Source organism: Rhamphochromis longiceps, linkage group LG2 (genome assembly GCF_057381845.1).
Source record: "Rhamphochromis longiceps isolate RC_006_pf linkage group LG2, R_longiceps_female_GT1.1, whole genome shotgun sequence".
NCBI classification, from domain to species: domain Eukaryota; kingdom Metazoa; phylum Chordata; class Actinopteri; order Cichliformes; family Cichlidae; genus Rhamphochromis; species Rhamphochromis longiceps.
In genome coordinates, this window is record NC_140558.1 from 37,849,382 (window position 1) to 37,865,720 (window position 16,339).

Sequence of the window (16,339 nt, forward strand, 5' to 3'; positions counted from 1 at the left end):
GTGTGTTTATGGGAATAGGGACCAACTGGATGAGGGGTGGGGGCACAGTTAGTCCAGCTGGGACTGTGATTTTTAACAACATCCCCTGTAGTGACAGCTGCCATCTCTGCCACCCGACAAAAACAAAAGTCAGACAAATAAGCTGAGGCCGAGTGAAGGTTTTTAAACCAAACACTGGAGGGTAGCTGGAGAAACCGCCTCCCATCTAAAAATAAAATGCAGGGAGCTATTTTGCAAGTGATGAGATATTTTTAAGGAAAATTAAGACTAGCGCTGCCGCTGCTGTTGATCCCAATTTGAGGATAGTCTGAATTTGTGTCCATTAGAGTTGAATGAGACTGAAACTAACATCTTAACCCGTTTGCATCATGACAGACTACAAATTTTGCAAGACAACATGCTGCTGGAAATGATTCCAAGCGCAGTAACGCATTAGTCACGCACAAAAGTTGGTGCGTGGGTCAAGACTCATGATACTTCTTTATTTTTTTGTCTTTTGTCCCAGAAAGCACCGCTGGTTTATTCTGTAAAATAAAAAATTTCCAAACACGTACACACACACACACACACACACACACACACACACACACACACACACACACACACACACACAGACTGTCGCTCTCTTCCACTCTCTAATTTTTGTCCACATTCCATTAACTTCCCTCTCTCTCTGGCTATAAATATCCCTGCATGTCAGATTGGACGAGAGCGAGGGCTTTAGTGGCTTTATGGAAAAGAAAAAAGGGGAGTGAGAGATGGGGGAGGTAAGTATAGATAGATGGGGGGTAAATGGGAATAGGGAGGGTAGAATGGGTGGGAGAGCTTCGGGATTTTGCGGGGGTTTGGTTTAAATGAAACCAGGTGTGTTGTGGGACCAGTGAGAGGGTGAAAAGATGTGGGGGCATGTGCGTGTGTGAATCTGCGAGTTGTGCCTGCGATTTGGACGGGTTTGGAATTTCGGTATTTGGGCCGCAGACCAGGAATTTGCATCCTGGGGGGTCAGGGAGAGGGGGTTTGGGGAGTGGAGGATGGCAGTGCAGGGGGCCAGAGGGGGGGTAAGGGGGCTGTTCCTCTCCTCCCTTTCTCGCTCTCTCTCGCCTCTGCCTGTCTTGCTCGCTCCCTCTCTCTCCCTCTCTCTTTCTCTCTCCCTCCCTTTCCATGTGCTCAGCTGCTCCAGCTGTCGGTCTCCCCACTCACTCTCTCTCTCAGGGTCATACAGGCAGGAGTTTAAGGGACCACTTCTGTACGCCAACTCGGCTGGGACGACCGCAGCCGGCAGGAGGGACACACTGGTCAGACGGAGACTAAGAGACAGAAGATTCCTCTGTGAGTTTTCCTGTGCTTCTTTAGCCTCTTACACATATCAAAGAATGGCTGTTTGTTAAAGAGAGACTTGCTGGATGACTTACTATGTTTTGCGAGCATTTTAGGGAGAAGTAAGGGAGGTGAGATGTACCTCTTACCCACTTTTTCTTGTACAGGCCATACACGTCACACTTGCACCACTGCCCTGCTCTCTGCTCTGCTCTCCCAGCTGCACTTGGCTCCTTATGAGAGCCAAGATAACGTGGCTAACTGTGTCTGAGTAGTTTACTTCTTGGCTCTGACTGTAATATGGGGTTAGACAGGAAGAGAGGCAGTGAGTCACAGGGCACATGTTATCGTACTGTAATATTGCAAAATCCTTCCGCCTCATCCCTCTTGTACAACTTTCAACGTCAGTGTCACAAGATCAGTTTAGTCTCTAGGTGGGGGAAGTTCAAAATCTGAAACACAAACATGTGTCAACATGTAGACGAGTTCTCTAAACCTGGATGACCTCACAGTGCACAACTGCTGTTTCACTTTTTGTGTAATCAATTTCCTGCAGGTAAAAGCAGATGTTTCCACTTTAAGGTGGGGATTAGAAAAAGCAAGCATGTCAAAGTTTTCTGAACTCTAACACAAAAGCATCACATGTTAGAGTTCAGGAGGAACATGTTTTACCTTGTGAGTGAGTTTCTCCGACAGGGCGTTATTTCTGTCTTTACCTGTGGAGCTTCCCGGAACAGAAGTCAGGCCGAGTGTGAGATGGAGACTCCCTGATTGTGGATATGCAGGTTCACTGCCACAAATGTAACTGAGCACAGCTGGTGGAGCGCGCTGGGTCACCGTGTTCTCAGGCTGCTCCACGCACAGCCAAGCACATCAACGCAAACTTTGTGTATACACTACAACAAGTGACCATCCTGGAGTCTAAACTCTGTGTGTGTGTGTTCCAGCTGTTGGTCTTTTTTTGGTTTCCATGTGGTCACTGATATAAGCCGCCTGACATTTTGCTTGTTAAGCTGTTCTGAATGTGTGAATTTAAAAATGGGTCACCTGGCAGTCCTGAAGCTGAGCCAAGTTCCAAATGCTTCATTAAGTATCGATGATTTGTATTTTTTATTTTTGTGGGCTAGTAAATGGTAGACTTGTATAAAAAAGAAGCCCACCACAAGTTCCCAGAGTCCAAGATGTCGTTTTCAGATGTCTCATTTTGCCCCACTAATAATCAAACCCTGCTGCATATTTGGGTTACTTTCGTATTGACAGAAAAAGCAGGGGAAACTGCATATTTGTGTAGTTGCTTTCACTGTTTTGCTGGAAAACGAGTCATGAAAATTCTTCCTGATTCATTTTCTATGGATTGACTCATCAGTTATTCAAATCATGTATTTTCCCTGTCAGTGGTGGTCGAATGCAGACAATGAAGTTCTGTATCAGAGCCGCATTCTCTGACATCCTCCTACACATCCTCCAAAGGGATGGGAGGTTAGGGAAGAGTGGCTGGAGGTCTGGCACCAGCTGTCCTCTTATGTGAACTGTGGGGGGTTTCCCAGAACCCGATACTCTGGGAACCACTGTAGTGGCAGGGCATCCCAGCTGAGAACTGGTGCCCACATCCTTGCCACGGGCATTCCAGAGATCTGCCGCCACTTGATCTCCAGCAGCAGGAGGGAAACACCCATGCATCCTTGCTGCCCACACTCAGTAGCCAGTGAGTGACTGGACCCCAGTCTGATGGTCAGTTTGTTTTTGGGTGGTTTCGGGTCAAATTCTTGCTGGTTGTAAGTCACTGTTGGGCCAATTCAGAGAGATCACGCACTGCGGCTGTCTGATTGCGCGGTGGTATGCCTTACCGTCTGAGCTTACAGTGTGAGAGCATATTTTTCTGCTTTTCACCACTCAAAGGTCACGGTGATGTCATTCCTCGAGTATTTCGGGGTGTCCAAGTCACCCTGCGGCCTTCTGTTTGTCTCAGCCTGAAATAAAACAATAAGCAATGCCTGCAAATGTGGCCTCGGGAGTTTATATCAGAGCGTGAGTGTATGCACGTAGACAGGCAGTGATTATGACCTTCCTCCCTGTATTTTAACTGGCGCTCACTCACTTTGCAAACAAGACTTGCTTAGGATTTTTTTATTACTTCAATTTGTCTGTTTTTTTCCCCGTGTCTTTTTGGTCTGGCGGAGATGGAACGGGCAACTTGTTTATGTTTAGGCTCAGCTTAAACACTTATAGCTTCTTTCAGGAACATTAACTGAAGGATGGTTGTGTCATTGCTGCCAGAGAGGCCCAATCCATCAACAATGAACCATACAATATATATTTACCTTAGAAATACACTACATGGTACAGAACAATGTATTAAAGTAAAAATAGTAATATCAAAAAATATTCTACTATAGGAAAAAATCTTGCAAGAGGTGTGGGTAAAAGACCCCTGTGCATACAGTACTAAGACATCAAAGATAGGGCTCTTAAATAGTGGCCACAGAGACCCTTATATTTTGATAATATATTATAAACATTTAGTCTAAAGCATACTGGAAGTTGATTTAAAGAGGCTAATATGGCAGTTAAATGGTCATGGCTTTTAGTTCTTTACATTCTCATGTTGATTAATAGTGTTTTGGTTAATTTGTTCTACAATAATCCAGGCAGATAAAATAAAAGTGTTTATAATGGACTGATTTATGGTTTGTATATTGTCTATTTTTACTGAACAACAAAAAAGCCAGTTGAATTACTTAATCTAAAAGTAACCAAGATTTATGTTTTACATACATCCAGGCAGGGTACACCATAGACAGGTACTGAAGTTGCTGCAGGGCAAATATATTTTAGATTTTAAATCTATATCAGAAAATAGCCATAGTAACTGAAGCTTTAAAATAAATGTAGTAAATGTTGTGCAGATCTTTTTACCCTGCACTGGTCCATTGGTTTGATTGAACCCTGTAACCCTGTTTAATTGCACGACTCTGAAGTAGTCATCATCTATCAGTCTCTCGCATCATTCTGGAGGTAATCTGTCCAACTCTTCTTTCATTCATGCACGGCTCTCTGTTTGATTGTCAAACAGTTTTTCACAGTAATGCATAAAGACTATTAAAGGCCCACCACAGGATTTCAGTCATGTATGAATGGCCCAGCGATTATTTTCTTTTTCAGCCATTGTGTTGAAGATGTGCTGCTTTGCTTGATTTCATTGTCCTCTCCCATGATCCAGTTTCAGCCCAGCTCTAGCGGGCAGACTGCCTTACATCTGACTGTGGAATAACTTGGTATACAGGGGAATTCATGGTCCACTCAGTGACTGCAGGGTGCCCAAGTCCAAATAATTACCCCTCCACCACAGTGAGAGACAGTTACTATATGAGGCATTTGTGCTGATATTCTGTCTTTGGCCAAACATCTCCACTTTGGGCTGACCTGTCCAAAGGACATTATTCCAGAAATCCTGTGGTTTGTTCAAAAGCAACAAACTTAAGCTACAAAGCTACAAACATAAGCTACAAACTTTTTTTTCTTTCCCTTCCAAACAAGCCATACTTGTTCAGTCTTTTTCTTATTGGACTGCCATGAACTTTAACATTTAACTGAAGCCTGAAAATTTTAAGTTTCTGTGACCATTGCACAGATTGAATTTGCTTGTCAAACCGGGTTAACACACCTAAACGCTTCAGACCAGCAAACTGCCAAAACATCTGCTTTTATAGAGGTGGTCACAGCTGCTCATGATCACCTAATTCAGTCCATTTCATTATCAGCTCCTGGCTGCTACTTAAACTTTTAATTCTGATAGAAGCAGTAAAGGTGTTTTATAAAGTTCCATGAAAGCTTTCACAGAGCTTTAAATATTTCTTAAATAATAAAAGTGTGATTGCACATACTTTTTAAAAGATGTTCAGTTGCTTTCTCTGCACAGCTTTGCATATAAACCGAAACAAGCTCACTTAGACATATGACGACATGACATGTCCTATAATCCATAAAAATCCATAACGTTTTATAAGCAATGTTTTTGTTAAATAAAGATTCATTTACTGAGTACAAATGTTCCCTGTGAAATGCAGTTTAGCTGAAAGTGGCATAAAATTGGAAGTTACGCAAGTAAAGAACCAGAAATTCTACTTAAGTGGAGCATTTAATGTGTTTGGTTATTTTGGCAAAGACAGATTCCCCCGTCCGTTAAACAAGCATGACTCTGATTCTACATAAAATAAGTTTGGTAGGTGCAAACTAATGTAATCTGTGAGAGTGAAACAGCTGAGCAGGAGAGGCTTCTGTAAAAAAAAAAATTGATGTTTTGGCCTGGATTGATGCGGGCCCACCGATGCAGCGCTGATACACTGTAAACCGAACCTCTGGAGGCAGCGCTCACCAGGACTGTCACCCTGCCGGCTGCCAGCATGCAGACATAGAGAGCTTTCTGTGAGCAGCTAATATGAAAGTATTTCTGGGATGTTGACTTTGTTATTTTCAGCAAAAAGTTGGAGGACGTCACAGTGTTTATGTTCTTACCTGGCACAGTGATTCACTCCATTTATTCTCGCTGCGATCAAGGGGGAACTGTTTGGTTGTCAAACGGTGAACCGAGTCCAAGAAACAAACTGTTTGCATTCTGACTGACTTCTTAAAACTTGGCTCTGGTGCCTTTGCTTCCAGTTGATTTATCCATCTCAGCTGTGGGAACAGCTAACAGCACAGGAGAGTTTTGAGACAGAATCAAACCATTTTTGTGATTTTTGAGTTTCGAATCTTGTCTTTTGATGTTTTTTTTCTTTCCCCCCCACTCCTTCTTTCCCTCTGTCTCTCTCCGTGAACACAGATACCACTGCTCTGCACATCACAAAGGCTCGTCTTCAGGGCACCGCTACCTGCCTGATTGTTGTGTGTGTGCGCTTGTGTGCATGCTCCAGTCCGATCTCCCAATCTCCCATCAAATAGTGCATTAGTATGCAGGGTATTTGTGTGCCAATCTTGTGTGTGTGCATATGTGTGACTGTGCTCCTCCGCAGTGCGATTTCACAGCCACGTTCAGAAAGTGACACCTACACGGTAAGGATGGATGAATCTCTCTCCCTCTCCTACTCCGTTCTTTTTTATTAGCATCTCTTTCCCACACCTGTCACTTCACATTACAGGTTTTGTGTTGAAATGCTGGCCTCCAATCCTCTCTCTGTTCTTTCTTTGTGCTCTTTCTCATTGCCTCATCATCTTCTTGTTCAAAGTTCCACATAAATGTTCCCTTCTCAGGACTTTACAGTGTTCATTGCTGGGGTTAAATTTGGTTTTAATACCATGTTTCTTCAGGCCTCTGGTTTCTCTTTCCATGCAGGTTACAGCAGCATTTTTCCCTTGAATGATAATGACCCTTTTTCCAAACAGTGGCCTTAAATACTTTTTTTTGTTTTTTAGGGTGACATTTTGCTTTAGGAAAGTAGTTTACATGTCACAAATCCTCTAAAGCAGGCTTCTTGTCTTTTTGGCTTAGCAGAGGAAACAAGTTTCTCTATCCTCCTCTTTTTCTTTTCGTTTTAATTTTTTTACACGTCTCACTACTGGGAAATTTATTATGTATTATGAATACATTATGCAACTACTTGGCACAGGGGGGCTGTTCACATCTTTCTTTCCATCATTTTCTCACACACACACTGTGTCTGCTGCGTTTTACAGGAATGCACAGATGGGTATCATTGGGACCCTCAGACTGAGCACTGCAAAGGTAAGGCTATGTTGAATCAAGTAACACCTTGATTCTCCTCTTGCTTCTATAATCTTGCCTTGTGTTTTACATTTCAATCTCCCATCAGACATAAATGAGTGTGAGACCATTCCTGATGCCTGCAAGGGGGAAATGAAGTGCTTCAATCACTATGGAGGCTACCTGTGCCTTCCCCGCTCTGCGTCACTCATCCCTGCTCCAGAGCCTCCTATTACACCCGCTGAGCCCTTAAACCCATGCCCTCTAGGCTACGAGCCTCAGGGAAACAGCTGTGTGGGTGGGTGTCTGGTTTGTTGGTCTGGGGGTTGGAGGTGGACAGGTGGCCGCAGGATCAGCGATTGTTAAGCATGTTTGTGTGTGTGTGGTTGTGTAAACTCATTGTTGGCGGCCACAGATTGTGAGGGACAGGTGGCTGCAACAGGTGTTAGGACTGGAGGCAGCATGTGGGTGCAATCTGTGAGGGTGTGAGTGAGCATGAGTCCACGGGAGGCGGGCAGACAGTGCAGGAATTTGGAAGATTTCACACGAGGACAGCTGCTGTGTTTTAAGACTTGTAGCGAGAAAGTGGCCTGCATGACACAGCAAACATGACTCAACATGATGTTCTCAGCTGCTGGGTGCAAGTGAGGGGAACGTAGTGGCCAGTGGCATGTAACACTCACACTGTATATGTCAGTCATGCTGCATGATGGTGTGTTCGCTCACAATAACAGCGTTTTAAACGTTTGTATCACCACACCCACAAACACAGACATCGATGAGTGCGAGAGACACGAGCACGACTGCCAACCCAGCCAGGAGTGCATCAACTCGGTGGGCGCCTTCACCTGCCAGTGTCCGGATGGATACCGGAAAGTCGGCACAGAGTGCGTTGGTGAGATATTTTGAATTTCACCTTTAATTGGTGTAATTAAGCTTAACTGGGCTATTATGCGTTTCTTTATTTTCTCTCCTATATACAATGGTGGATTTGAGTCTCAAATAATGAAGTCTGCATACATAAAAGTGTGAGCCAAGAAGTCAGACTTCAGACTGCTCTAAATGCCCAGTTTCCAACTGTTTTTTCTCTTCTTGTGGGAGCAAATGGCAGCTCAGCAAAGACCTCCTTATATGGAAATAAGGCGAGGCTTACAAGCACTCTGTTAACAGCCCATGGCCCTTTGAAACAGACAGAAATAAATAACAATTTGTTTGAACTGTGAATCATTCAAAGCTACAGAGTAAGAATATGAAGCTAGAAAAGAGCATCATAGCCCCCCCCCCCTCTGTGGCAATATGCCCAAAAATCTTTAGAAATTTAAATCTTGTTCTTAATAACTCTCGTTTGTCTCACAGATATCGATGAGTGCAGGTACAGGTACTGCCAGCATCGCTGTGTCAACGTGCCCGGCTCCTTCTCTTGTCAGTGTGAACCAGGTTTCCAGCTGGCAGGAAACAATCGATCTTGCATTGGTGAGTTTTAAGAGTACAGCAGTGTGAGTAACAGTCCTGCATTTCTAATATTGACTAAAAAAAACTCTGAAATAATAACAATTTAAAGTAAAAGTATGTTAGGTTAACATCGAGAATTGTAATAGTTGATGTGTAATGATGCCAGTTTTTTTGGATGTTTTTCTTGCAAATGTATACTGCTGCCTCCCTCTCTCAGTATCACTCCCCATTACTTCTTGTTAATGCTGTAGTTAATTTAAACTTCTTTATATTTGTTTGGTAGTTTAGGCTATTTTTTTTTTTTAAATAATTAGCGCTTCAATAAAACAGTTAATTACATTAGTTGCATAGTTTTTGCCTAATAGTCCAATAAGTTGCCTATTCTGTAAAACAAAGGCTAAAAAAAACTTTCCAAATGCAAAATAGAAGCAAATGGCAATACTGAATTGCCCCCAAACTGTATGTGAGTACAGTTGTCACAGCTACTTTCAAAAGTATAATTGTTTATTGAGGCTTTGACCTCGGAAAAACTCAGCTGATCTCCTTCTTCTTCATCAAATCCATGTGAGTTAAATTTGATGGGATTTGGATTACATCATTATCTTATAACTCCACAACTGTCACTACATAATAAATCACGTTGTTCAAGTTTAATCGGTGCTTTGATTTCCAGAAGTTCATGACATCACCTTTTTCCACCAGATCCAGTCTTACGTTAAAAATAAAACTGGAAAACTGCATGTTCAACACACTGACATGAACACAGAGTTTGGGGTTTTTAACTTTATTAAAATCCTTTGATCCACAGCCTACAACAGACCTCAGATTCTCTGCTTTTCCTCTTTTCAGATGTGAATGAATGTGAGATGGGTGCCCCCTGCTCGCAGAGATGCTACAACACATACGGCACTTTCCTCTGTCGCTGTGATCAGGGCTATGAGCTCGGGCCCGATGGCTTTGAATGTAAAGGTAATGAAGGACAAAAGGAGCGACAGTGATAGTGCACGCTTATCCCTCTCAGTTTTTTTGCTACTTAGTGATCGACAATTAATAAAACCCAACCTTGTGAATTGTTAGACATCGATGAGTGCAGCTACTCCAGTTACCTGTGCCAGTACCAGTGTGTCAACGAACCAGGGAAGTTCTCGTGCGTGTGCCCAGAGGGATACCGACTGCTGGGCACCAGAATGTGTCAGGGTGAGTGCGCCCGCCTCCATTTCCTCCTGAAACTAACACCTTCCCCTCTGTGCTCTCAGAGTCACAAATGGTGCACTGAGTCAATGCCTATTCATCCTTGTTCTCGAGCCCCTGTCTGCTGTTCAGCGAAACATCACAAGCTGTTTGCTCGCTTTAGATATAAACGAATGTGAAACGGGAGAACACGAGTGCACGGAGACGCAGAACTGCGTGAACATCCACGGACGATACCAGTGTGTGGACAAGAACAGCTGCCAGGAACCTTACATCCAAGTGTCTGACAAGTGAGTGACACTTCGTGAAAGCTTCTGTGTGCGTACGCGAACACGCAACTCCACACACCTTTTCTCAATTACTCAAATATGTGCTGGCCATCGGCTCCGAGTATAATCAGCCCCTGTGCTGAGTTTGGCTCAAACTCTAAGATTACCCCAATTACTTTTTCCACGTACGAGTCCAGCTTTTCAACCTTTTCGTTTGAATGTGTTCCAATGCAATAAGAAAACCATTACATCTGTGAACAAGTGCTGGCTCAGGAACAGGTGTGGGTCACTATTAACATATCCCTGAAGATTTAGTAGTATAAGATGATTTTTAGAAAAACATGAAGGAAAAAAATGGCCACTGTTCAATATTTGTTTAGGTTTTAGCCCTTTGCTCTCAGTCATACTACTCCCTCTGTTGGCTCATTTTCTAACTGCTCATGATGTTTTCCTACTACTAACGCACAACTGTTCTCTTAACTGTAACTGTTTGCTCCTCTCTGTGTGCATTTGTACATCCAGCCGCTGCGTGTGCCCCGTCAACAACCCCGCCTGTCGAGAGCTGCCTTTCTCCATCGTGCACCGCTACATGAGCATCACCTCCGAGCGCTCCGTCCCCTCGGACATCTTCCAGATCCAGGCTACCAGCGTCTCTGCGAGGGCTTACAACACCTTCCGCATCCGCTCCGGTGATGAAAACGGAGACTTTTACATCAGGGTGAGGAGAGTGGGACCCTGTAATCACAACACCAGATGTCTTTAGGTCTAAATACTAACTTTAGACTGGTAATAACAATAATAATAATAACAATAACAGTTGCATCGCACTTCACAGTTTGAATAAAACCACACTTGAAAAATAAGTATACATGTTCCAGCATACAGACACAGAGGAAACATATGGTCTTATATTTATTCCCATATACACACTTTCATCCAGGACCAAAAATAATAGTTAAAGAAAACCTATCCTATAAAAATAAGTGTTTAAAACAAACCACTGAATCAGCTGACCTAAGAGCGTGAAACAGTTAAGACCCTGATCACATGATAGGAGAGGCTGACCTCAATAACTGAGTTATATACCCAGGAGCCTGGACATGTAGATTTTATATGCTATTAGTACAATTTTAAAAGGCAAGACTCACTTATTTTAAATCTACTATGTGTTTGGCATTGAGTATTTGTTTTCCCCTGCACATGTCCATCATCTGAGCCTCGCCTCTCTAACTTTGTCTCCAAACTGCTCAACCTGAGCTTTCCCTCTGATGAGCTCATTTCTAATCCTGTCCATTGAAAACCTCAACATCTTCAGCTCTTCCTCATGTATTTTCATCAGTGCCACCATCTCCAAACCATCTTTTAAACTGTCCTTTTCATAGTTGACCCCCAGTAAAACTTGATAAGACATGTAATGTTGGGTGTTTTGGGTGCAATGCCCACACACCCACTAAAATCACTGAAACCTCCTCCACAGACACACAAAACAAAGGTACGATAAGTAACCTCATCTCACATTGTTTCGACTTTCATAAGCACACGTGGTTCATTACACGTATTTCTTCTTTATTTTTTCGCTTGGACTTCTTAATGTGCCGCCTGTGTTCTACTTTCACCTCACTCGTCTAGTTTTCTAGCTCCTGTTTAGGGCAAAACGGACTCTATTACCATTTTTATTGGTACATGTACTTTGGTAAGCGCAGCCCAGTGTCAACCTGAGGAGAATTTTAATCAGCTGGAATAAATGAAAAACAACTGTGTGGATGTGCAGATTCTTGAAAAAAGAAAGAAGAAGCTCACCTCATATAGAGGTGATGAGACGTTTTAAAAGAAGACACTTTGACATGTGACAGTGAGAAGAGCACCAGTGTAAATGCCACTCTGCTTTAACACTCCATTATTTTCTGTCTTCCCCAGCAAATCAATAACATCAGTGCCATGCTGGTGCTGGCCCGTGCCGTGTCAGGGCCCAGAGAGTACACGTTGGACCTGGAGATGGTGTCCATTAACCCCCTGGTCAACTACCAGAACAACTATCAGACAAGCTCCGCCCTCAGACTCTCCATCTACGTCGGGCCGTACACCTTTTAAAGAAGAAGAGCTGGAGGTGACACGGAGAGCGAGACACAGACACAAACAAGGAGAAAGAAGCTGTAAAACACAAGTGGTGGATGCAGTTCAACCAGTCACTGTGATGTTAAACTAATAGCTTTTTATACTGTGTTGTCCACGGAGAGTGACAGTTTTCTGTCTGCCCTCACTATGTGTAAAAATATACATGCAGTACCGTATGCAAACACATTGTAGCAGCAATGTCTCACAGATAACCAGCAGCCTTAAAATAATTAGTCCTGTCAAAGTCATTCCCCATTTTCCTGTTATCATGTTTACGGTTATTCAGTCATTCGTGTAGAAAAGAGGTTTTTCTGCATTCATGGCGATAACGAATCTGTGTGACATATTTTCTGTCTGCCTTCAGGTGGAATGATTCACGCCGGGCGTCACCAGACTTATCCGTTTCACAGTTTACACCCTTATCTTCTTCTGTTTGTCACTTTATTCTTGTCAGCCCTGTTTCCTGTTGACAGACGTGATTCAGTAACCACTCACATCAGACCTCAGCACCCACGCTCCTCCTTCGCCCGCCGCTGTTCATTTCCCGATGAAATCTCCGCCACTGTTGTTCCTGAGTGTTGTACTTTGTTTTTTTTTTTAATTTTTGTTTTTAAGATTTGAACCCAAATAAAACAATAAACCCTTTCAACCATGTGTCAAGAACTAAATACAGTTTCTTTATTTCAGGTCCCTGTGGAATTTCTAGCACGCTTAGCGAGCTGAAACAAGTACTCGGTTTACTGATAAATTAATTGGTGAGGATTCTTTTAACCTTTTATATATTATATAATGGATTATGTTTGGGTTTCAACTGCAAAATGGAGCGCCATAAAATTAAGGACTGGTCAGCAGATCATAAGTATTAGAAAACCTAATATTTTCTGACAAGCATAGTGAAGCACTGGGAAATTTTTTTGTACTTCTTTATTGAACCCACACTATCCCGTTAATCCAACAACTTTTATGACCAAAATATGTACTATATCTTCTCTACAAATGACCAAATGATCTCACCCCTGCCTCTCTTTCTTTATCAACAGCCTGCTCTCTAATGCACTCTTCCGAAATCCTGCCCATCCTGTCTGCTCAAAATGAGAAACATTAAACGCTCAACTTAGAAAGTTCCTTTCGTTTTCGCCTCTACTTCTTTGGTGTACTATATCTATTGCTTCTTAAGCTCAGCCACCTTCGCTGCTCGTTTCATTTTCACAATGAGACCTGTTTTACTGTCGCCACATTCCTGTTGAGGACACATTCGCTTTTCCAGGCTGTTAACTACTCTCACCATGTCAGTTGTGATTTGTGTGGTTCAAAATGCGGACGCCCAACGTGGGGCTCGAACCCACGACCCTGAGATTAAGAGTCTCATGCTCTACCGACTGAGCTAGCCGGGCTTACAGAGAGATATACAGTTAGCCATTTTGGCTGTAGTAGCCTAACAAAAAGCTAGTTAGCCTAGCTGATAGACATATATTCAAAGCAGCCAAATACCTAAAGAATGCATCAATAACAATTAAGAGAAGTGAATAAAAAGAAAATTACCCGTTGCACAGAAGAAAGGACCTAGTCACAAAGACCACAACAGTTTTCTCTGCTATGCTGTGAACCCGTTTTTTCTGCCAACATGGTGAGAATGGACTCCTTGCTGCCACCCTCAAGTGGCCACTAGAGGAACTGCAGTTGTTTGTACTTAAACGCTTGGGAGTTTCTGCTTGCCATCAAACAAATGAGATGCTTCACTGGACTGACTGATTGGTATGCCTGCTTAACTGACCCTCCTCCTGTAAGTAGCAGTGCAGTGTCTACACAGGACCGTCTCCCGCACAGTGGGGAGTGTCTTCAAGCTGACATTTAATTGCACTTTCCCACAAACAAGGAGTCCGGAGCAGAGTTTTATAGCTGCGCTGCATCTGCCAGGTCTGATCATGGCTGAGCAGCTGACGTACTGCTTCATCTATATGACCTCTAGAGTTCATCCTCCCTCTTTTAGCCTTACAGATTCTTGCTAGTTGAGTCAGAAAGTTTTAGACATTGCTCTCTGACCTAATCCCTACTCCTACCTGAAGCAAAGACCAGCACTCCAAACCTGTCCCACTGTATCCCTCTGTCTGCCCCGTGACCCTTCACGGCAAAGGAAAAATGATGGTTTCATCTCACTTTGTATGTCAGGAACTATATGAGTGCAGGCAGGTCTACAGGGTCATCTCAAAAACTGCTGTTTTGCTGAGTTGGACCACGACAGCGAGAACAACTCACACAGTGTGCTCAAACGTCCCGGAACCACCTCCTCTTTACCTGCACCCACACACTCAGCACGAGCCTCCCAAGAAAGACGTGTACAGAATGTGCTCCTGTTTTCAACATCATGGCAGCTTTCAGCCAGCTCTCCAAAACAAACTCAGTAATGAAAGACAGAGAAACTGCTCTCCCTTTTTGTTACATTCATTAATGATACGGATATTCTCTATATCTACACAAAGAAGAGGCAGATGCATCTCATACGCGCCTCCTAACATCCTCAGGACCTCCAGCCTTGTTTTAGTCAAACACCATTGGAGCTCTGCTGCATCTGCTCCATTTTTACTGTCACAGCAACTTCACTGGAGCAGTAACTGATTCTCCTGACCCACAAAAAAGAAAAAAACTGAGGAAAAACAGACAGAGAGAGGGAGAAAAGGGAGCGAGAGAGGGGGAAGCCCTTATTTCACAGTCCACTGTTGTTTTCTCCGCCCAGTCCTACACACAAACACACTCACACACCGAAACACCACGCACACCTCCCATCTGTCCTCAGTGGGGGGGCGGAGAAGGAGGAGGAAGATGGGGGGTGGGGGTGATGATGACTCACCCACTGCCCTGTTTTATGTAATCGGAGCAGACAGGCTTAAGCCACCAGGGGGCAGCAGATCCTGCAGATCTCATCTGCAGCAGGCCAAGAATAGCAACAACCAGAGGAGACGGTGCTTGGTTTTATAACCTAATTTACTATCGGGCCTACATTTTCTCCCATTTTCAGCGAGTCATGCACCTGTAGGAGGAACAACTGATGGGAACTTTGTCTACTTTTCACAAATAATGTACTGTTCAGCAATTTAGAAGCTCATCCCCCCCCCCCCCCCCCCGCCGCCCCGCCCCCTTTGTATAACCTGGCATCATATGATGGAGAACAAACATGTGTCGGGTGATGGTGTTAAAGAGTGCAGCAGAGTAGGAGGTGTGTGTGTGTGTGTGTGTGTGTGTGTGTGTGTGTGTGTGTGTGTGTGTGTGTGTGTGTGTGTGTGTGTGTGTGTTCAGTTAAGGGAAGAGTAGCCCTGGCATTTCCTGTTGGCATTCACACAGAAATAGACCCCGACAGGGGCAGACAACATAATGGGTGAATTTCTCAGCAGGACTGGGGTTCAGTGGGTAAGCCGGCCTCTGGGCTTCACCCGCAAAATTTTACTGAGCGTGTCACAAATCTGCAATAAAGAGAAGGTTCATAAATGACTACAAATAGGTGCAAAAAAGTCAGAAGGGGATGCAAAATTCCCACAGAGACACCCAAGAGACAATAAAGTAATACAAAATAACCAAGAAATGATCCAATATGACAAGAAATGATCTCAACTAACATAAGGTGAAAACTGGGTTAAAGTAGATGACAGATGCCAGCAAACACGCAGACAAAGACATAGAGCAGCTAAAAGAGCCCCAAAAGATGAAGACGATGATTAGAATGAAGCACAAACGTCTGGGATGGTGTAGATGGTGTAGCGAGGCCTTGTGTATGTCTCATAATCCATATTTGCGGGGTGTAATGGTTCAAAGGATCCACAGGAGAAGGCGTGAGTAGATTTGTGCGTGCATCCAGCATATATTTATGTTTATGTGATTATATATATGTGTGAGTGCAAGGTGTGGGTGTTTACATAGGAGAGCATGTGTTTGAGAGTGTCAGTGCCCACACAGATGAGGGGGAGGAGTGTTTGGGGTGGCAGAGGGGAGTGTTGGAGCATTTGGGCCTCAGTTTTTTTGGCTCCATGGATGGAGTATGATCTCATTTCTGGGCAAGCCGTGCCCCGTAGGCCGCAGTGGGGGAATGGTGTGGGTGTGGAAGCTCAAAATTGAAGCTTCATGTGGTGGTACCAACCACTTAAACGCAATGGAACAAACATGGCCGACAGACTGTTCCTCAATTTGAGACACGTTGCCATGATGGAGGAGCAATCTTTTCCCCTTTGATCTCCTCCTGTTGCATTACAAAAAGCTCTCAAAGCCTCCCCCTCCACTACACTACAATGCAGGTATTATATTT

At 43.7% G+C, this 16,339-nt stretch overlaps 1 protein-coding gene and 1 non-coding gene across 3 annotated transcripts; one reads left to right on the forward strand and one right to left on the reverse strand.

The window, feature by feature from the left end:
• The first annotated feature begins 1,166 nt into the window (after positions 1-1,166).
• On the forward strand, positions 1,167-12,699 carry efemp2a (EGF-like fibulin extracellular matrix protein 2a). Of its 2 annotated transcripts, XM_085427241.1 has the most exons (12): positions 1,167-1,329; positions 6,140-6,369; positions 6,991-7,039; positions 7,128-7,316; positions 7,791-7,913; positions 8,375-8,491; positions 9,320-9,439; positions 9,548-9,667; positions 9,825-9,951; positions 10,453-10,648; positions 11,848-12,037; positions 12,410-12,699. In XM_085427241.1, exons 2-11 carry the CDS (start codon positions 6,268-6,270, stop codon positions 12,019-12,021), a joined length of 1,317 nt encoding a protein of 438 aa, XP_085283367.1. In that variant the 5' UTR covers positions 1,167-1,329; positions 6,140-6,267; the 3' UTR covers positions 12,022-12,037; positions 12,410-12,699. The 2 variants fall into 2 exon arrangements, with proteins under 2 accessions (XP_085283367.1, XP_085283358.1); XM_085427232.1 differs by having other exon boundaries at positions 1,168-1,329; positions 11,848-12,699.
• A 667-nt stretch (positions 12,700-13,366) lies between these two features.
• trnak-cuu (transfer RNA lysine (anticodon CUU)) lies at positions 13,367-13,439 on the reverse strand. Its single transcript has one exon. It is a non-coding gene; the product is annotated as a tRNA-Lys (tRNA).
• Between the last annotated feature and the right edge of the window lie 2,900 nt (positions 13,440-16,339).

Bases quoted from the DNA above. Each gene is read 5' to 3' on its own strand.
- efemp2a (XM_085427241.1), top strand. From the start codon at position 6,268: ATGCAGGGTATTTGTGTGCCAATCTTGTGTGTGTGCATATGTGTGACT. The intron at 7,914-8,374 runs GTGAGATATTTT...TTTGTCTCACAG, and splicing joins AGTCGGCACAGAGTGCGTTG to ATATCGATGAGTGCAGGTAC. The intron at 10,649-11,847 runs GTGAGGAGAGTG...TGTCTTCCCCAG, and splicing joins ACGGAGACTTTTACATCAGG to CAAATCAATAACATCAGTGC.